Source organism: Ambystoma mexicanum, chromosome 13, assembly GCF_040938575.1.
Source record: "Ambystoma mexicanum isolate Mex_15411 chromosome 13, UKY_AmexF1_1, whole genome shotgun sequence".
NCBI classification, from domain to species: Eukaryota; Metazoa; Chordata; class Amphibia; order Caudata; family Ambystomatidae; genus Ambystoma; species Ambystoma mexicanum.
Window position 1 is genome coordinate 97522355 of NC_090938.1, and position 21710 is coordinate 97544064.

The 21710-nt window shown below is 46.5% G+C and overlaps 1 protein-coding gene across 2 annotated transcripts in view; it reads left to right on the top strand.

The window, feature by feature from the left end:
* MAGI3 (membrane associated guanylate kinase, WW and PDZ domain containing 3) overlaps nt 1–21710 on the top strand; it is a 1006442-nt gene that overhangs the window by 910097 nt on the left and 74635 nt on the right. For both annotated transcript variants that reach the window (XM_069633359.1, XM_069633360.1), the window contains exons 17-19: nt 733–835; nt 13794–13905; nt 17505–17648. In XM_069633359.1, the coding sequence (XP_069489460.1) occupies nt 733–835; nt 13794–13905; nt 17505–17648 (359 nt within the window). The remainder of the gene's footprint in view (nt 1–732; nt 836–13793; nt 13906–17504; nt 17649–21710) is intronic.

Sequence of the window (21710 nt, forward strand, 5' to 3'; positions counted from 1 at the left end):
TCTGCATAGGAGACCCATCCAGTGACTTGTGTAGCAATTCTTGGTGGGAAGTTGTTTTTTTCACTCAAACCCACCAGGAACTCTGCCATATGCAGGTTAAAGAGCATGGGCGCAAGCGCACACCTCTGTTTTAATCCCCTTCTTATTGGTATGTCGGCGATTGTTGATTTCTGGTTGCTCTGGTCAGCTTTTCAGTGTCTTGTCCAACTGCGGTTACATCATTTCTGTTGCAGACATGTGATCATTTCTCAGGTGTGAACTGAAGGCACGGCTTCTCATTATCTGCAGCAGTGCTTTTGAGGTCTCTAGCTCTGTCCAGCCAGCCTTTTTAGGCAGGCCACTTGATTTTTCTTGCTGGTGGTCTAAAGACGTTTCTTCACTCCAATAATTCTAGTGTCTAGGATTTCTACTGGAATGCAGCTGGTGCTTCGAAAGGTCACATCTGCGACAGAACCCCCCAACAACCCAATATCCAGCATGAGCAAAGCAATACAGAGACGACCCATTGCTTTCTGTATGATCGTTTGGGCATCACATTTTGTCTTGGTCGATAAACCACATTTTAGTGGAAAGACTTGGTTCCCGGTTCCCCACTCCCACCGATTTCTGTTAAAGGTAGTTGGCTCTCTGAATGGAGGCTTGCATGTCAGGTTTGAGTTCTAAACATTTCTCTTGTGTATCTAATCATTTCCGCATGATTTATCATTGGCTGGTTTCCTTACCTTTTGACAGAGCACCGTGGACCTCCGTCGGGAACAAACTCGGCCAAGCAGAGCCCCGCCCCACAGCACAGACCCATGGGCCAGGCACAAGTGAACTACGGAACCCTGGAAAGGTAAGTGTGACTCTGCTGATGGTCAACAAAATGAGTTGCAAACTCAATCATTATCATTAATCTTGTTCTTTTATTGGCAGACGGTTGCATTCTGGCAATATTGTGAACTGGGGCAGACCCGGTGTGGCACAGGTGGTCCGGTTCATTTGTAAAACGTGGCTATTTAAAATTCATATTGCTACCAGACCCTTGGCCCTACATTTTGAAGAAGTAGACGGCATTCGAAATCAGCGGGACAGTTTTTAGCATGCTCGGAGTAGGAACTTTGGATAGATGAAGTAATTATTGTAGAGGATGCAGAAAACAGACCGCAAACCTGATCATGCGTTGATGGCAGGGGGCAGGGGCCTGGGGGGGATATTCCTTTCGATCATAGGTAAGTGGCGACGCTCACTTTGAAATCGGTTGGCCTCTGACAGTGTCTCGTCTGTTGTCCTCCCCACTTCTCCATGTCGATTTCACTCCTCTTTCCTGGATTCCAAAACACCTGGCCCAGAGGAGGTCATTCCAGGGGTTTTTGGATGGTTGCTAGAGAAGGGACGAGATGATGCTAATTAAAGGAAGACACTTTTGCAGCTGGTGTGGTGCTAAACGGAGGACTAATATCAATATAAACAGCACTGTCTCAATATTTCATTTGAGTTGGGTGAAAGAAATGTGATATTGGAGTTCCACACATGCCAGCGAAGCAGTGTCGGGGGGCGAACTGAAAAGAACACATGGTAAAGGCCAGAGAAAGTTAATGGATTATTTAAAATTAAGTAATGCCTTTTAATGTGATAAAGAAAATGTGCACTTATTTGAGTATCCTGTGTAACCGAGAAGCTGCAGAAGGGATGTCAGCACAAAACTAATAATTGTATTTAGTAGGTGAGAGTTGATGCTGCGAGGCACATATTAAGGCGTGTTTCTGCCCCTGGCCGTATTGAACACTCGAACGTTCAATGCTCTTTATCACTTTTTGCATGACTAGAATCTCCACGTTTCTTGCTTTCACAGCACTTCATCAGGACTCATTATTTTGGTATTTTTCGTATGCAGATAGTGAGTGTCTACTGCCTATTGGCATTGTCAAGCAGTTACCTCAAGTTAGGGTTCTTTTCCTAATAAAGTAAAATTCCACAAGTCACATTATAAAAGGGTAATAGTTTGCCACCTCTAGTGGACTTATTAAGAATGGCACTTACATAATGTCATTGTGCTTCTGTCCTTAAGTGCAGTCATTCTAAAGCTGTGTAGGCCTTCTGCCAAAAATGCACGCAATGATACAAACATGTATTATGGGGTGTTTAGTATTCGATTGTTTTTATCTTCTTTATTTTTGTCGTTAGATTACTTTTCGTTGAACATTGGGCGGTGCCTTGCTCCTCATATCCTTGGTTTCCTTGTACATAATGGCCTCCTCCTTCATCCAAACACACACACACACAGTCTCAAGACCACTTGGCAGAAATGCTGGGCCCACCATTGGGTTGGGCACATTGATTGGGCGTCTACCTTATTGATGAGAAACATTGGGTAAGAGCATTTCCCCTTGTAAAGATATATCTGGCCTCAGGGTGGTAGCAGTTTGGAGATACTTTACATTAATTCTGACTGGATTGGACTATCAGTGCTGGGGTTGGATTTGTTGATGTTCGCAAGTCCCAGTCAAGAGTTTTCTGATGAGTTCTGAAAACTCTCTCGAGTCTTGCTAATGGGTGTTTTGAAGGCTTTCGTTTTACACTGTTACTACAAGATGTCAGTTTATCCTGGAATTAAGAGAGACTGCCCCAAAACAGCAACCATAGTTGGACTAAGCTTAACCAAGGGTAGAAGCTTGAAAATGTTAGACATGAATTCTAACGTGATTTAACCAGACTCCCGCTTCCACCGTGTTTACTGGACAAAGCCCAGTACACTGCAAATTTGGGGACAGGCCCCAAAATGAATAACCCCAGTCGTAGCGGTGCTGTATTTTAGCGAAGGGGGCTAGAAGCTTTTGTGAACCCTTTGTGCGATGAGGCCTGCACATCTTGTTTTGCCGGGTGCCCAAATGTCTGGCCCCACATCTTAATATTCCTTAGGAGAGGAGCTACATCGTGAGGCTGGAAGGGGAATGACGTACGCGGAGATCGGGAGGAAACATTTACCAGTTCGCGTGTTACAGGGGTAAGATAGTGGCAGATACTGGCCTGTTACAGCTCAGAATTGGCATGCGATTGTCCTAGTAGTCTGATATATTGAGCTGTTTTCAGAAATCTTAGGCTTCCCGATCAGTGTCAAGGATTTCAACAAGTTGCTAATCTTTGTTTCGACACAAGGATAACTGCTGAAAATGTGGAATGGAAAATGTCGAATGTGCATAAGGTTGATTGAATATATAGAAAATAAAAGAAAATGGTTTATAGTCATAATATCGAAAAAATAATGTCGAATTACAAAAATGTCGAAAAAAAATGTCGAAACAAAAATGTCGAAAACACATACATATAATAGAAAAAGTCATTAATTCGAAAATAAAATGTCGAAAAAAAATCGAAAAACCAATGTTAAAATAACTATGTAAAATGTCACACATACTAACGTTTTTTATTGGGGGGGGTCCCCCCCCAAACCCCCCATCCCAAACCCCTATCCCAACCCTCCACTCCTCCCCATCCCCCCCAACACCCCCCATGGATATACCTTTAATTTTTTTTAAAAAGTATTTAATAAAACATTAATTAAATAATTATTAAAAAAAACCATCCCAAACCCCTACCCCAACCCCCCCTCCTCCCCATCCCCCCCACTCACCATGGATATACCTTTAACCATTTAAACAAATTATGTTTTATAAAATATAATTAATTATTTATTTAAACATGAATTCGAAAAAAATTCGACATTTTTGTAATTCGACATTTTTATTTTCGACTAAATATTTTCGACATTTTGATTATTGTATTCGACATTATGACTGGACACCAAAGAAAATCAATGCTTCAGATTACGTTTTTATAAAATTTTGATTTACACAAATAGCTCTGGTTACATGGTAGTGTTGGGCTAAAGTGATTTTTGCAAAATAATGTTGTTAAAGTAGGAATTGTAATTTTAGGGTAATGGCGGTCAGGAGTGTTATAGGTTTGCGGAAAACCAAGCGTATTGAGCCACAGTCTCAGGTTTCCTATCTAGGTTTGTTTTTCATTTGCAATTCGAATTTTTCGATTTAGTTTTGTACTTCTTTAATTGTAGCTTTTCATATAATGCTTGTATTCGTTCACATAAACTTGAATTAAGCAAGACGTAAGTTAAACCGCATACCCTACTCCTCATAATGTGAGTACTGTGTAGGGGCTGAAAGGTTGCGGCCATCACACCAACACTTATAGTAAATCTTTCAAAGCCATGTCCATGCCACCAAAATGATATCACTTGTGCCTCCAATTCTGTGGGTTACACACAGAGTACTTTTCTCAACCCGCTCCCCCATACACAAAACCTGCTATGATCCTATGCACCGCCAAATCGCAGCTATCGCTTAAATTATTCTTGTATCTTTTGCCCGTCTCGTCAGTGCCTCCAGTTTCTGGGATCTATTACATATTTTCTGCCACTTGATTGGGCTAAACAAAACTGTAATTTTGCATTTCTCTAGATTGCCTGATGATTGTAGCCTTTGATTCATAATCGTAGATACGTGCCGTAATCATTCCTAGGATCTTTAATTAGTAACATATAATTTCAGTTGCTCACACGCCAAACATGTTAACAGTTTAGAGATTTCCATTGTTGCCCTGTGCTCCAAGAGTCAAATGCAACCAGTGGCTTTCTGTATCGCTAGTGTTTTCTCCCACGGATGGTTGGTCTACTTTATGCGCCTAAACTAGAACAAGATCCTCTGTTTCTAGGGTACGAAAGCTCAAGTATAGTTGGAGGTTGTGGTCGGTGTTCTTTAATTTTCTTTCAGATAGTTTGGACCAATTAATATAGCCTTATAGACTGCAGGAGCGGCCATTATCGTGGGATAATAACCCGCCGAGGGCCATAAATGAGGGAAGGGTCATTATGCCAAGCAATAATGACCCCTCCCGAGGTATATAAGGCTATGAGCAGGTAGAAGCCGAACATGTTTTGGAGTTTTGCTGGCGAAGCAAAACATTTTAATTTAAGAGTGATTAAACCAAACAGTCAAAAATGAACTGGTAAAATAAATGTGGTTTTATTTAGTAGTATTTAAATAACATGGCTGTCTGCATAGGTTAAGCATTTTAATTGCAACTTGGCTAAACTGGAACTGTTTAACATGAACATGCATTATTTGGGTATTGCTCTGCGGGATAACAACATCTTCTGTTATTTTAGCACTCTGAGACCTATGGCTGTGGAGTGCTTTATAAGAAATACATTATTATTATCAAGTGGCATGCACAAGTAAATGGTTGCTCTATAAGACAGTGAAAGCAGCTTTCCAATGTTTTAAAGTTCTTTTTCGTGTGTTAAGTGACATGCTAGAGTTGAAAAGAATCTTGCCTGGAAAATTGCATTGTTGTTTCTCTGACTGCTTCAGAGGACCATGTTCAGAATGCAGTCAATACTAGTAGTTATTGACTGCGCACTCCCAAGTATTCTGAGAGGAGGTCAATGACGCTCTCCATTGACTAATATGAAAAATCAATAAAGCTAAATCCTGGCAACTTTTATACGGCGTCATAGGTCCCATTTAGTTATGTTTAACCCTCTTGTGGAACGTGATGTACTCCGACCTCCGTGCTTGTCCCACGCTTTACAGGTGCAGTGAGAGGCTTTATGGAGTTTAGTCACAGCCCTGCCTACTCCCTCTAAGATCCTGCCGGTAAGTGGCACTCCTCTTTCCTCCATGTTCTTGCCGGCGTCTGGTAAGACTAGAGGGGAACTGTTACTGGATTATGGAGCTCCAGAGCTCCCACAGCTGCCCATCAGTGAGGCAACCCAGTCCAGTGTTGGCATCGGGAAATGAACTCCTGCCTTCCCTGTTCTGGTGAGGGGACAGGGCAGCTCTGTACAGCAATCAGGTCCGATGCCCGTGGGGCAGCTCTCTGGTAATATGCCACAAGGACACCTGTACAGGCATTTTCGGAGTTTAGTGGCTCACAACCACTACTTCCATAATTACTGCACCTGCTTTTCCCAGAAAGGGTTGTGTGTATGGTAGCCGACGATAACCTTGGGGTGCAGAGTGTACACCCTTTCCCTCTTCCATGCAAACACACTGCCTATGCTTTGCCATGTAAAAATCCTTGGCCATTCTGTGGTTCTATCATAATGTCTATTCCTGTCCCATATGCCTCACCCATAACTACACACGAGTTACCCCCTCTCCAGGGTCCTGGTTCATGATGCCTTGAATTATGGGTTGGGATCTCCCCTCCCCACTAGGAGAAAGGGGGGGTATATACGTGGAAATCCTAAATCCAAAAGTGCTCTCCTCTGAGACCACCGCTCACCTGAAATGTGTCTACACCTGTCCCTGCCCTCTCACCTTCCCCTCACAGAAAGTACCCGCTTCCCAGTCCAGTCAGAAGACCTCTCCGACATTAGTTGCAGTCACTGTCAGTCACACAGCTAGTAAGTAACAACTCCTCCTAGCCGGTCTCTCAGGGGATACCATACTGTCATCCTCAGTGAAGTCCACTCCACCACAGTACGCCCCACCCCCATGCCCCCATACTGTCATCTGCAGTGAAGTCCACTCCACTACAGTTCAGCCCCCCTCACTCACCCCTCATCCAACATAGGCAGGCAGCATGACATCACACTGGGAACGGATAGATTAGCCCCTGCAGATCCAGAAAAGCTTGCTTGTCTATTTCCCGGCTAGCAAAATGGTAAACACTATTCAGAGCCCACCAAACAACGTGGAGGTTACAAGGTACCCCCCAACCCCCACAACAAGTTTAGGAACTTGCACCTGTCGCCTCTATTCGCCTCTCTGCCTTTTTCAACCACCCAAACAGCCAGTGTCACACCTCTCCTAAAGAAACAAAGTGCTGACTCCACCAACCCACCCCTTTCTACAGACATGTCTCTTCCTTACCGCTCTAAAATCCTTGTGAGAGTTCACTTCAGCTGCATAGTAAACTATCTCAAGGTAATCTCACTTGCTGACCCCATGACTCTTGATTCCAGTTCAAGCACTGGACCTCTCATCACATTGCCCAGTTCTCCTACCACCTTCCTGCTTGCTTTCACACTGCCAGTCATACCCTCCTTCTAAAGAGAGTGAGATTCTCCAACCGCTCCTTCTCCAGCATCTCTTGCCCCAACGACCCCTCCCATGGGCGTTCCTCCAGGATCAGTGCTCTGCCCCCTCCTATTCACCCTATACCGCCTCTTGGCAAACACACTTCCTCGTTTGGCTTCAGCTATCACCACTTCGCTGATGAGGCTCCAATCTTCTTCATCCCTGCAATCTCAACGCCTTGCCACTAGATGGCTCTACGCTGCTTCGTACGTAACTCATCAAAGATTGAGGCCATCATACTCCCTGCCTCAAATGCCAAACAATCTCCAATCTGACCTCCTCTCCCCCTACTAAATTAGTGCACACCTTTTTGGGTTCTCTTTGACAGCGACTTGAAATTCTTCAGTTCATCACAGCCACTGCCACCACAGTCACAATCAACCCCCTAAACGTTAGAATAATTGTAAAGACTGGAGGGGGTGTCTGTACTTCTGCTCTCTACATGGTAGAGGAGAGGCACATAGGACCTCAGCCAAGATTCTCTATGCGGTAGCTATGGTCGAGCAATCCAGGTCTAGCTTCTCAGGAGGTGATGCAGGCAGGTTCTTAAGTACAGTTAATCCCCAAGCCCCCACAAAGGAATGTTCACACACTGTATTACTGAAAACACAGTCTTTATATCAATAATATTCAAAGGTATGTGCACTATCACAATAACGCACTTTGTACTCGGAAATCAACAATGGTAAATATATACAATTCTAAAGTGGTACCACCAATATTATCAGATCTCATTAAAGTGCATCAACTATACTGTTAGAATGTCACGCAGATCAATAACAAGGAAACCAGCAATAGAGATAGGAAGGAACACAAGATGGTTGACACAATTGGCAGAATACTGGCCCCTACCCCTGGACACAGTTCTGTGTGGAGATCCCCCCACCTGGGCAACCTGTAAAATAAAGATATAGCACAAGCCCAGTCCATATATTGATCAATAGTCTTATTCTCTCCTATATTGTTTTTACCCCCCAATGTACCTGGTGGAGTAGAGTTCTTCGAAGAAGCGTTGACTGATCCTTCTTGAGTGACCACCTTTCAAGCAGGAGTCGCGGATCGCCAAGAGGCGTCGAAGAAGGTGAATTTGGCATTGACGAGAAGTTCAAGAGTGCCGAGACCACGGCATCGATCCAGGCAGTGCTCGTCGGGGACATCCTGCGAGGATGAGGTGTGCGGGGCACCTCGGCGATTGATTGTTCAGGACCGCAAAAAGTTTCTGAAGAATTGTGGCCCAGCGAGGGCGTCTAGTCGTCGAAGTCCTTGTGGTCTCCGGGTGGCAGGAAACCCACCGGCGGATTCTCCTCGGCGGTCTTGACTCTCTCCGGCAGGATAAAGCGGTCGTCGGTGCGGACAAGGGAGTCCTTCGATTCAAATGTTCTTAGGCAAAGGAGCGGGCGGCTCTGGTCGTCGGCGTCAAGCGGTCCCCTCTTCTGGGGCAACACAACTTCGACAGGCCTCCAGCGGTTACACAAACCTGCGAACCGTGGTCGACGGCAACGGACTTCGACAGTGGCGAAGTCCTGGTGCTTCACTTCGTTCTCCTCAGCGGTTCCGTCTCGGGTCGGCACCCTTTCGAGGGTCTGACTTCCAGGGAGCTTTGGCGAAGGTTAGCGGTGCTCGATGGTCCCTCGGAGCACGGGAAGAGGGCACCTTACCAGGTCCTCTCTCGGATCAGTCGTTGATGAATTCAGCAGCTTTCAGATCAGGTCGAAGCAAATGCAACAGCAAGTCTTCTTCTAGCTGGGCATCGAGAATCAGCAGTTCGAGTTCTCTTCAAGTGTAGACACAGCTTCTGAACAATTTCCAGTGGTGAGAGGTCCCCAGATATACTATTCTGCCTCTCATCCACACTGCTGGCACACACTCAGCAGCCAATCATACAGAAGGGCATTCATGTATCAGGCACACAGTGCATTCAGGCCATCCTCCTCCCTCTCAGACACTCACAACAAGGAATGTGGATTGGGACAAGTACCCATCCATTCAACACTACCCACTGCATTCAGGCCAGTTTTGGGCAGGGCTGTATCAGTCTTTCTCTCTCATACCAGAAACCAGACAGCCACAACAAGAAGTGCATATTGGTCACACACTCCATTCACCCAGGTCCCACCCACAGGGTGTACCCACAACATACAGTCACTGGGAAGGTTCCAGCCAGTCTGGACTGGACTTCACAACACCACCAAATATGGAACTTCCACCCAACAGCCAGTCAGGGGGAAAGGACAGAGTCAGGGCTTCCCAGGACTTTGGGAAAACAAGGTAACAGGCAATAGAAAGTAAGAGGCCACAGGGGCCATCTTGTTTTCTATCTTGAATCAACTGATTCCAATGGCATGGCCTGGGTATCCCAAAATGGAGGAAACTCAGCGCACCTGTCAAATTCAGCATGGAGCTGCCACCAGCCCATACCCTGCTCTGCGGGCCACCCACAGGTGCCCAAAAACATACACTAGGGGCACAGGGTTGTACCACCACTCATGGGTGACATAAGGGTATCCCATGGGTCTATACACCAAACCAAAAACAGGAAGAGCTGCACTGGCAGCAGTCCCACATGGACTCCTGGGTGGAAAACAATACAGAACACAATGAAAAAGGACTACAGGGCAAGGACAGGGTCCCTCCAATGCATTTCCAGCATCACAATAATCTGCCTATACCTCGCCCGCCACTCAACATAAAACCTCAGCAAATCTATATTGGTAATGTATCACTCAGCCATGCACCGCAGATAATGTGCAGTTTCACCTTCAGCAAATGGCACGGTGCGTTATGCCTGAACTGCTGTTGCGCTGGTGAGAAGTCTAGCTTTTTTGTCATTCTAATGAAGTGTTGTATAGTGTATCCAGAGAAATCTCCTTACGCAGCCCTCCCTATTCCAATAAAACATTCCATTCTCCACTACCCACGAAAGTTGACACTGGAAAAATAGGTTGGATGGATGCATCGACCATCGCTTTGGATGGATGGGGAAGAAACAACCAATGGAAGGTTGCAACAATTGATTTGAATAGAGGAATGAAATTCGGGGGTCGATCAAGCAATGCACTGGGTGATGATCATGTATGGATGGATTAGTCGGATGGATGCATCAAACTTGAGGGATAAAGGCATTAGTGAGTTAGTGAGATTGGTGACTAACGACAGATCAATCAGTGCGATGGATGGATGGATGGATGGATGGATGGATGGATGGATGGATGGATGGATGGATGGATGGATGGATGGATGGATGGATGGATGGATCAAACTCGAGGGATCAAGGCATTAGTGAGATTGGTGGCTCTAACGACAGATCAATCAGTGCGATGGATGGATGGATCAGGCCTTGAATGGATGGGTGGATCACTGCATGGGATGATGCCTCAGAGTGGAGATCTGGTACATAGGAATGTCGTGATGGGTGGTTTGGCTGCATGAATGTATACATTTGGATGAGGGAGGTCTCCAATTGAATAAGTGATAGGCGTGTAAGCTTAGACTGAATGCCCAGCTTGGCTTTCTTCCCCTCTCTGGGGAACCACCAAATCCCTGTTCCATCTACATCATCAACAATAGAGCACACAATCTCTTTTATAATGCCTTAACATTGTTTTAATGCACATTAGGTTAACAACTGCATCTTGCTAATACGTCTACTAAAAAGGATATGCGTGGTCCGTGTGCAGATGACTACAAAGAATGCTTTTCCGAGGACGAGGGTGATGTCATTTCAGAGTCCTGCGCCAGATCTGGCTTCATGCCACGGATACTGGCTGATGGCTGATGGCATTAGGCTGTCTGGTTACATAGCGGCAGCGTGTGTCAGGCTCTCTTCCTTGGTCGTCATTTCTTGACACCCCTCAGAACCCTGCCTTGATCGTGCAGTGTGCTGCGCCGTGTGCCATCATCAAAGCACGCGCGCGCTTCCCGGAGGTCGCCCTTGCTGCCGCCCCTAGCTGTCGCCTTCAGATGCCTGGCCCTTTGGGTTGTCTGATGAGCTCTGCTGCTTGTGAGACTCCGTTTTCAAATACTCGAATCCCCGAGCTCCTTCTGAGTCACCTGCACTTGATCATAGGTCGTCCTGTGCGTCACCCCAGCAGTCCAGTTAACACTGAACCTCTGAAAAGCGCCGCTGGCACCTGTGCCGAAGCTTCTTCAATTGTTTTCGTCAAGTGCAGTGTTGCCGCGGAAAAGGATATTACTGGTGTAGTCGGAGCTCCCATTAATCCGCCAAGCATGCGCAAACGGGCCATGAAATACAGGGCTTGCACCAGTCCGTTATGGTGCAAATGGGTCTAAAACCTGTCCATTGAAGCTCAACTCAAAAGGCCGCAGTCACATGATTAGTTTATTATCCCGGCGGTGCACCAGGGGGTTAGCTATGAACTTCTAATTTAATATTTTAAAATATTATCTGTTTTTATATAGTGCAACATGTGTGGGGTTTGTGACCAGTTATTGTATCGATGCGAAGGCATCTACATGTTTTTTAAATTTTTTATCGACACAAAGTTATCATTTGTGCTGTTTATTTTCTTTTGCAATTAGAAAAAAAGGGGGTGGGGAGTTGGCTAGGGGATCAGATTGGGGGTGTGAGGTGGTGATTTTAGGAGGTCATGTTCAGCGCAGTCCAGGTTGGAGGCCGCCTCTTATTGCGCCAGCTGTGAGCAAGACGCTGTGCCACGCCGGCCTCCTGCACTTTGGCGAGCATTGAACATGCTGGTGAAAACCTATAGGAGAAGTCTAGACACAGGAGCTTGGTTGGGCGTGGATCATAGTTGCACAATGCTACCCTGTGCCTACTCGGTGGCATTCTGAGATGTGTTCCTGGCAGCCGTGGAGTCCTTCCAGTAGCCTTCATTGGTTGCCTGTGCTATGCAGAGGTTGGGCACTTCTTAGGTCAAAGTAGGACCCCTGTGATAATCACTCGCACATACAACGCTTTCAATCATCGCTCACTGCACCCCCTCCTTAAATTAAGAGAGCAGCAAGAGGAACCCAGATTACCTCTGGGAATACGTCAGTTTCCTGGCAGGCGTGCTCTTCATCAGGACTCTGCTGAGCGGACGAGATTGCAAGAGCCCTAGAAAGGATGCACAGCTGGAATTAGGCAAGCACTCGCCCCTAATCCTACATTTTGATACTCCGAGATCATGAGGTGCCACTAAAAACCATATAATCTCATTAGAGACACGCCAGTGTACGCTTTTGGACAACATAACCCTTTTTGAGGTAACACATGCTGTATAATTGTGCGGGAATCCTGGGACTGGAGGCGCTGCACATCTTGGAGATTCTGGACCCCAATGAGGAGTAAATTCCACAGAAGCTTTTCACCCCAACCACTTCTCCTCAACCAATTCTATACAGAGTCTGATCCCAAGTGATTAGTGCATCTATATCTAGGGGCAGCCATGCGTCTTGGAGCCCCCCTTTACCTTTTGAAATGGTTGCATCCATTGAGATGAACAGGTTGGCGTGTGCGCGCAAGAGGATCCCACGTTTTCCCCTTCCCCGCTTGCTTGGGCGCTCCTCGTTGTCTTCACTTCGGCAGAACGCAGGGGAAAGGGGACGATAGTCTGATTTAGGACGTTGGCGATTCTATGGAATCATTGAAAAGCCTTTCCTCCCCGATCACCTTTATTATTCAGAAATGAGAATTGAGAAGTTGACTAATCCCCCAGTGTTCTCCCCTAATAAGCTCACAGTGACTTCTGTGCATTTCATGGATTTGGGGGCACAGGTTTTCTAGGATTTCCTGCTTCACAGTATTCCTGGGTTTGGCGCGCAGGAATGATAGGGCTCGCTGGCCCGGCCTATGCCAGAAAATGAGAAGTGTAGCACTTCACACGAGTGCAGAATCTTCCTATCCGGCTGTACGCTCAGTGGAAAGGAGGGCTTATGCCGCCTCTCTTCTGGGGACCAGCACTGGCGTCCCCTTGTCGGATGTATGAACCTCAAGGTTCTGTCTGTGTGTCCGCTTAAGCTTTCCAGCATGCAATACTGGAATCGATCCTTTACCCAGCAAGGTTCATTGATGCATGCCGTCTTGGCAGTTTGATTAGCAAATGCATGTTCCAATAAAGATCACCCTTCAGAATATCAAACATTGGAGGCTTGGCCTAGACTCTCTGGGCAGTATGCTACAGGGCAGACTTCTGATTGATTGTCGAGTAATCTAGGATTGCCTGGCACTCAAGAATCATGTTCTATGCCGCCGTCCCAGCCAGCCCTGTGTCATACGCTGTTCTGCCATTCACATCACATACAGCTCTAACCACTAAAATAACAAGGTGGGCCAGTCCTTTAGTTTAGGTCATATACAGCGCTAATGTGCCGCCTCTTTAGGAAACATGACCATAGAAATGGAAGAAGTACTACAACAGTTAGTTACTTGGATAGAAATAGAAAAAGTACTCTGGGTGCTAGCTCATTTGGAGCCTGTTTGCAGCAATATAAAACGTAAATTAATACCATGTTTTTTTGTTGCTGCTTGCCATGTATGTTTGCCTTAAGTAAAATGATGCTGCTAGGATATTAAATTCCCCAGTGTTGCTACTCATCTCCATAGAAACCATCTTTACGAGTTCGCTAAAGAAAATGCCAGCGATGTGTTTATTTGTATTGCATGATACAACATTTTCCATTGATTAGGCCCATGTGTCATGTGATTAAGTACACGTATTTTGAATGCTTTCCTTTTCATGTTCCTTGTTACAGAAGCGTTTTAGAAACCGAATCTGGAAACTACAGGTTCTCGTGGGCAGACCAGAAACATCTTCCACCCCCGGAAGCAGCCCTCGCCTTGGTCCCAGGGAGCCGGCATTCCCAGGTACAAGATTAGCTAATACAGCACTACCTCAGCTCTGTCAAGGCTAGTCCTGAACACTTGCCTTGGTCCCAGGGAGCCGGCATTCCCAGGTACAGGATTAGCTAATACAGCACTACCTCAGCTCTGTCAAGGCTAGTCCTAAGCATTCGCCTTGGCCTCAGGGAGCCGGCATTCCCAGGTACAAGATTAGCTAATACAGCACTATCTCAGCTCCGCCAAGGTTAGTCCTGAACACTTGCCTTGGTCCCAGGGAGCCGGCATTCCCAGGTACAGGATTATCTAATACAGCACTACCTCAGCTCTGTCAAGGCTAGTCCTAAGCATTCGCCTTGGCCTCAGGGAGCCGGCATTCCCAGGTACAAGATTAGCTAATACAGCACTACCTCAGCTCCGCCATGTTTAGCCCTAAGCACTCGCCTTGGTCCCAGGGAGCCGGCATTCCCAGGTACAAGATTAGCTAATACAGCACTATCTCAGCTCCGCCAAGGTTAGTCCTGAACACTCGCCTTGGTCCCAGGGAGCCGGCATTCCCAGGTACAAGATTAGCTAATACAGCACTATCTCAGCTCCGTCAAGGCTAGTCCTAAGCACTTGCCTTGGTCCCAGGGAGCCGGCATTCCCAGGTACAAGATTAGCTAATACAGCACTATCTCAGCTCTGCCATGTTTAGCCCTAAGCACTCGCCTTGGTCCCAGGGAGCCGGCATTCCCAGGTACAAGATTAGCTAATACAGCACTATCTCAGCTCCGTCAAGGCTAGTCCTAAGCACTCGCCTTGGTCCCAGGGAGCCGGCATTCCCAGGTACAAGATTAGCTAATACAGCACTATCTCAGCTCCGCCAAGGCTAGTCCTAAGCACTCGCCTTGGTCCCAGGGAGCCGGCATTCCCAGGTACAAGATTAGCTAATACAGCACTATCTCACCTCCGCCAAGGCTAGTCCTAAGCATTCGCCTTGGTCCCAGGGAGCCGGCATTCCCAGGTACAAGATTAGCTAATACAGCACTACCTCAGCTCTGTCAAGGCTAGTCCTAAGCATTCGCCTTGGCCTCAGGGAGCCGGCATTCCCAGGTACAAGATTAGCTAATACAGCACTACCTCAGCTCCGCCATGTTTAGCCCTAAGCACTCGCCTTGGTCCCAGGGAGCCGGCATTCCCAGGTACAAGATTAGCTAATACAGCACTATCTCAGCTCCGCCAAGGTTAGTCCTGAACACTCGCCTTGGTCCCAGGGAGCCGGCATTCCCAGGTACAAGATTAGCTAATACAGCACTACCTCAGCTCCGTCAAGGCTAGTCCTAAGCATTCGCCTTGGCCTCAGGGAGCCGGCATTCCCAGGTACAAGATTAGCTAATACAGCACTACCTCAGCTCCGCCATGTTTAGCCCTAAGCACTCGCCTTGGTCCCAGGGAGCCGGCATTCCCAGGTACAAGATTAGCTAATACAGCACTATCTCAGCTCCGCCAAGGTTAGTCCTGAACACTCGCCTTGGTCCCAGGGAGCCGGCATTCCCAGGTACAAGATTAGCTAATACAGCACTATCTCAGCTCCGTCAAGGCTAGTCCTAAGCACTCGCCTTGGTCCCAGGGAGCCGGCATTCCCAGGTACAAGATTAGCTAATACAGCACTATCTCAGCTCCGCCAAGGCTAGTCCTAAGCACTCGCCTTGGTCCCAGGGAGCCGGCATTCCCAGGTACAAGATTAGCTAATACAGCACTATCTCACCTCTGCCAAGGCTAGTCCTAAGCATTCGCCTTGGTCCCAGGGAGCCGGCATTCCCAGGTACAAGATTAGCTAATACAGCACTATCTCAGCTCCGTCAAGGCTAGTCCTAAGCATTCGCCTTGGTCCCAGGGAGCCGGCATTCCCAGGTACAAGATTAGCTAATACAGCACTATCTCAGCTCCGTCAAGGCTAGTCCTAAGCATTCGCCTTGGTCCCAGGGAGCCGGCATTCCCAGGTACAAGATTAGCTAATACAGCACTATCTCAGCTCCGTCAAAGCTAGTCCTAAGCACTCGCCTTGGCCTCAGGGAGCCGGCATTCCCAGATACAAGATTAGCTAATACAGCACTATCTCAGCTCCGCCATGGTTAGTCCTAAGATCTATAGCGCCTAGAAATTGCCTTTTTGCCAACATGCTTGTCAACATGGCACCAGCACTTGGAACGAGAATCCTTGGTGCCTCTGGGAGGGAGGATCCCTGTTGAGTCAATTACCACTCTGGTCCTCCAGCACATGTCCCGCATTGCCTTTCTGCGGCTAACTTGGTACGGCGTAAGAGCCCAGCTGCTGAATTATGTTGCCTTCCATTTCCCAAGAATCCGGTTTTGAGCAGGCGGGAACGGCAATACACCACATGTTTTCTAGTAAATGTTCATTTGGGACATTCAGTCTTTAAAATTGTGGTGGCTAATATGCCTACCTTAGTATAAGCAATTTAGGTTTTATTGGTTATTGCATAGTTAATGGATTCTAGTAAATTGACATATTTAATTGATCGTTAAATGGATATGAAGGAACCGAACACCCCCCCTTTGGAACAGTTAACGCTGTCCATAATGACCGCAGCACAGATCGTTGGACTGCGTCTGTGCGCCTGCAAATTGCAGCGGCGCGGACCTCAAGTGCCTAGTAGCTTTGAGGGAATGGTTCTCGCCGTGGACTCGGCTTCGTTCATGCCTGAATTATAATTAATCGGTTATGCAGAGAGCTTTATTAAGGCAAACTGGTTATTGGGGTAGACCGTGCAAGTGCCCCCCAAACAGTTGGAATTTTCCAGAAACACAGTTGAAGGCTCCATAGGTACATTCGTTTTTAGTCCCATACGATGTCATAGACATAGGACCTGTTCTTTAAATAGTTCTTGGCATTTATATGTGCCAGGGCTTATCTCCAATGCACTTATTAGTCTGAAAGCTAATCGGTTATCATCACAGTGCACTTGAGAAACAACTATTTTTGGGCAGGGTAAACAAAACTGCACCAATATTATTGAATCTTTCGACTTTGTGGCAAAATGCATCTTGCTATGCTCTGTACTTCCTGACTGTTTTCAAGGGCAAATACTCATTAAGTTAACTTATTATGTTTTTTTCCTGCAGAAAGTCGGAAATATAGAAATAAATTAAGACAAGATAAAACATAGTAGAAAATGCACTCTCGTTTTCCAACTGTTAAAGGCATGGGTCCCGAAGTTGATATTCTTCCTTTTTAAATTTCTTTTCCTCTCCGTTTTCCTTTTTTTTTTCTTTTTTGTACTTTTTTTCTTTCTTTACTTATTTTGTTTCTTCTTTCTTTACTTTCCATCTTTTTGCCTTACATTACTTTACCTACTATCCCCAATTTTTTCTTTTTTGTGCCTTTTTGCTTTCCATTACCATTATTTTCCTTCTCGTCTTCTCTTTTTTTTGTACCCCTTTCTTTATCTTTGTCCTATATTTTTCAGTGTCGCCTTTTTTCCTAGTTCCATTTATGAAACCCCCCAAGTCGCCCAGTCATTGCTTCATTTCGTCAGTTTCTTCTTTCGTTCCTTCACACAGTAACCATTTAATGGAGTGATAACAATTTCCAGTCTTCACTTGTCATCATGCCTTCTTTAGAGCGTTGGTTGTTATCCAGTTGAATTGGAAAGAGGACCCAGAGGCTTCGGTTTCAGTCTCCGTGGAGGGAAGGAATACAACATGGGACTCTTCATCCTTCGACTTGCGGAGGATGGGCCCGCTGTGAAGGATGGGCGAATTCACGTAAGTCATACTTCGGGGACAGCTATAGGCAAATTTATACCTGTGATTGCAAATTTACAATTAAATGTCGAGCTGCTGGTCAAGTGTGGTCCTCTAACGCGTCAGATTTGTCGTAACCAAATCATAATTACTTTTTTGTTTTTATTGTACCTCTTTCCATGGTTGGTGGCAAAATGTAGGACCGGTCAAAATGTAGAACAATGGAAGTACAAATGCGTAGGATTCCGCAGAGTAACGGGAATGTTCCTAAGAGATTTGATCTTCCTATAAGAGTCCTTCACTGAACGCAATGACTTATATTACTGATTTTTAAATCCCTGTTTTGGTTTAAGGATCAAAACTGAAAATTGGAGGAGAATGAATATATAGATACATATATATATATTGTGAAGTTATTTCTTCTCCCCTTGCTGCCAGAAGGTAACACCGAGGACTACAGTGTAACATTTATCTCAAGTCCTGGGTCAAAGGCAGACTTCAAAGTACAGATCGGGAGTTACTACCATAAAGTTATAGTTTGGCTGGGAAAGTAGGATTGTTAATGTTAAAGGATATTTGTACTGCGCACTATCCCCACCGGAGTGGTCCCCTGGCGCTCTGGCGAATCTGAAACAAAAGGGGGATAGGTTAGGCGTGTTAGTACGACAAAGTTTGGAGAAGAGCAAAGGAGCTGTGTAGTACTGTTGGCAGCTTTGGTTCGGTTAACACCGTTCGCTGAGCATATTGGTGTGGTATTCGGTTCTGAGTCCGTGTGCTGTTGTGTGGGTGTCTGTGTGGTGTGTTTGTTGTTGCGATGTGGTGAAGTGTGTGCGTGCACCTATATATCTGCTACAAGCATTTCTTTATAGATCAGTGGACCAGTCCCAGTGGTTAAAGGCCAGTTATAGCAATTATCAATAATATAGAGCGAGCATTCTGCACAATATTAACTCTGATGACGCGGGTCCAATCCGATCATCCTGAGGTCCCCTTAGATGCTCTGTGCTTTCACTGCAGTTGCGTTCAGCTATTCATTCATTCACCTGCAAAGTGGGGTGGATGGGATATGGCCCATGTTTGTGCTATGCCATCAGCCCACCTATTAAATGTTTGGAAGATTACAGAAGTCTTTCCGAGGTCCCAGGAAGTTGGCTCGCAAGAAGGGTTATCCAGTGATAAAATCGCTGAGTAAAAGCTCTCCAGCAGGCAACACGTCTGCAAATTTGCATTCCCAAGAAAATCAAGCACTTTCTCCAAATATTCTAGGACCGGAGTTCATAATACTAAATAATACCCGTCCTAGAATGTGTGGGCAAGGCATTTAGAGGTGCAGGAAATAAATCACCTCCCCAGCGACTTTTCTCCGGAGACATTATCACACAGAACCAAAAAAGGTAGTATTTCCTGAGTCTGGGTAACTGGGAAAGTCCCCTTCTCCCCAGAAGGTGGTGGTCCATTGGAATGCGGAGCTTCCCTGGTCATCACCTCTGACAGGTGTGTAATTGCTTTGCAAATCAGATCTTGTGTCCTGTACCTACAGAGTAATCTCACTGCATGTGTAACACTGTCAGCCGCTCCGGACTTTCTCCTACTGAAAGGGAGTGAATGTCATGGTCTCTTCGGGATTCAGGGATTAGAATCCTGCACAGAATGTTGCGGAGCGGTCCCTAGCCAGCTCCTGTCAAGGCCCTACTTCACAATGCATCATTGGGCCATGTTTCACGCCCTGCTTTGTTAAAACAAACCATATTGGTGGCGTATTTGGATTGAAAAGCGAAACCACTTAGGCAGGTCTTGCTGACATTGTACCCCCATTCATCTACCTAAAACGGGGTCTCCAACTTCCTGATCTCCCGAAATATTCGACTACGACGTAGATAATCCCTCACCATTGACTAGGCTGCGTAGGGCTGATGGTGGGTGTTGTCCAGAATGACTACCTACCTCTGACCGGGGAGCAGGTCATTACTTCAGAGCGCAGCGTTTAATCCCCTGGATGCCAACCTTTGCCGCATCCCTCAGAGAACTCGCACACGTTTCCTGGGATGGGGCGTTGTATGAATTTATTTCAGTTTTATTAGAATTGGCTCTTGAAGCAAGATGGCTCCCTGTGCAGTTGTGAGTTAGGACATGTATTCCACGTGACCTTGCGTACTTTATTGTTCGTGTCATCATGAATGTGTCTGAAAAGCCTACCAGCAGGTCCTGTAATGGCTGCACTTGAGCAGTTCTAGAACGGTGGGCCAGCAACTTATAGTCCCCATTTATCACGCATGCACAGTGTCTAGGGCTGCTTTGCTGTACACTTTGATCTGTACTTGTAACTTAAGTTCCGAAAAAAAACCTCAAGACCTTTCTCTTCACCGCTTCCTTCTCCTCCTGTCTGCCCTGCTAATACTACAGCAGCGTGACTGATGTGCAGGGCCCTTAAGTGTCCTCTGGGCCTTGATCCCCACCCTCCCCCACATCTCCCATCCCAGCCGCTGTCTTCTGCTGCACTTACTTGGGCCACCCTCCCCATGGGTGGTTGCACTTACGTCCTTCTCCTCTTGGCACTTACCCTGAGCACTTCTCCATGAGCATCATAGCACCTATTCCTCCCCCTGCCCCCTCTGCACTTGCACGTTCTGAACACCCACAAGGCATAGTAGGTTCGTCCCCCCCTTCCCTTTCTCATTTGTTTGTACTATTAATGCAATTATTTATCCTTGCTGTAATTCTTTGTATACCTTCCCCAGTCCCCACTCTGTCTGCCCTGTGGGCGCTTTGAAAAGGTTGAAAAGGCGGAAGACATGTTGAACTGGTCAGACTTCAGAAGGAAGGGATGGTGGATATTGGCATGCGTAGATATGTAACCTCTTTTAACGCTCTGTAGCTTGTTTTCATTGTAAATGTTTTAAAGCATTGCACAAGCTTGTTTTTCAAATCTCTCCATGCACTTATGTCTCATCTCGGAACTAGTGTCTGCATTCAGTGACAACACAATATTGAAAGGGTTCTTGGTAACGCTACATGTGAGGTGGTGGCCATTCCAAGGGAACCCAGTCATCACACGAATGTTCACTTGCACCCCTCAAATGTGTGTACCAACGATCACCATGCTTTGGCTATGGTATGTACAAGGGTTATCCATGGTTTCTCATGTGGTTGTCCACAGATCACCATGCTTTGCCCATGGTATTTACAAGGGTTATCCCTGGTTTTTCCTGTGGTCGTCCACAGATCACCATGCGTTGCCCATGGAATTTACCACACCATGCGTTGCCCATGGTATTTACAAGGGTTATCCCTGGTTTCTCCTGTGCGCGTCCACAGATCGCCATGCGTTGCCCATGGTATTTACAAGGGTTATCCCTGGTTTCTCCTGTGCGCGTCCACAGATGGCCATGCTTTGCCCATGGTATTTACAAGGGTTATCCCTGGTTTCTCCTGTGCGCGTCCACAGATGGCCATGCGTTGCCCATGGTATTTACAAGGGTTATCCCTGGTTTCTCCTGTGCGCGTCCACAGATGGCCATGCTTTGCCCATGGTATTTACAAGGGTTATCCCAGGTTTCTCCTGTGCGCGTCCACAGATGGCCATGCTTTGCCCATGGTATTTACAAGGGTTATCCCTGGTTTCTCCTGTGCGCGTCCACAGATCGCCATGCGTTGCCCATGGTATTTACAAGGGTTATCCCAGGTTTCTCCTGTGGTCGTCCACAGATCGCCATGCGTTGCCCATGGTATTTACAAGGGTTATCCCTGGTTTCTCCTGTGCGCTTCCACAGATGGCCATGCGTTGCCCATGGTATTTACAAGGGTTATCCCTGGTTTCTCCTGTGCGCGTCCACAGATGGCCATGCTTTGCCCATGGTATTTACAAGGGTTATCCCTGGTTTCTCCTGTGCGCGTCCACAGATGGCCATGGTATTTGCAGGTGCTATCCATGGATGCTCCTACGGTGGTTCATAGATCACCATGCGTTGCTTGTGGTGTTTACCATGTTTTTCCTCTGGACACTGTTTTATAGACCTTTTGTTCATATGAAGGTGTATCCGTTCGTTATGTGGCAGTGGTGCCAGCCAGCAGCATCATGGGTGG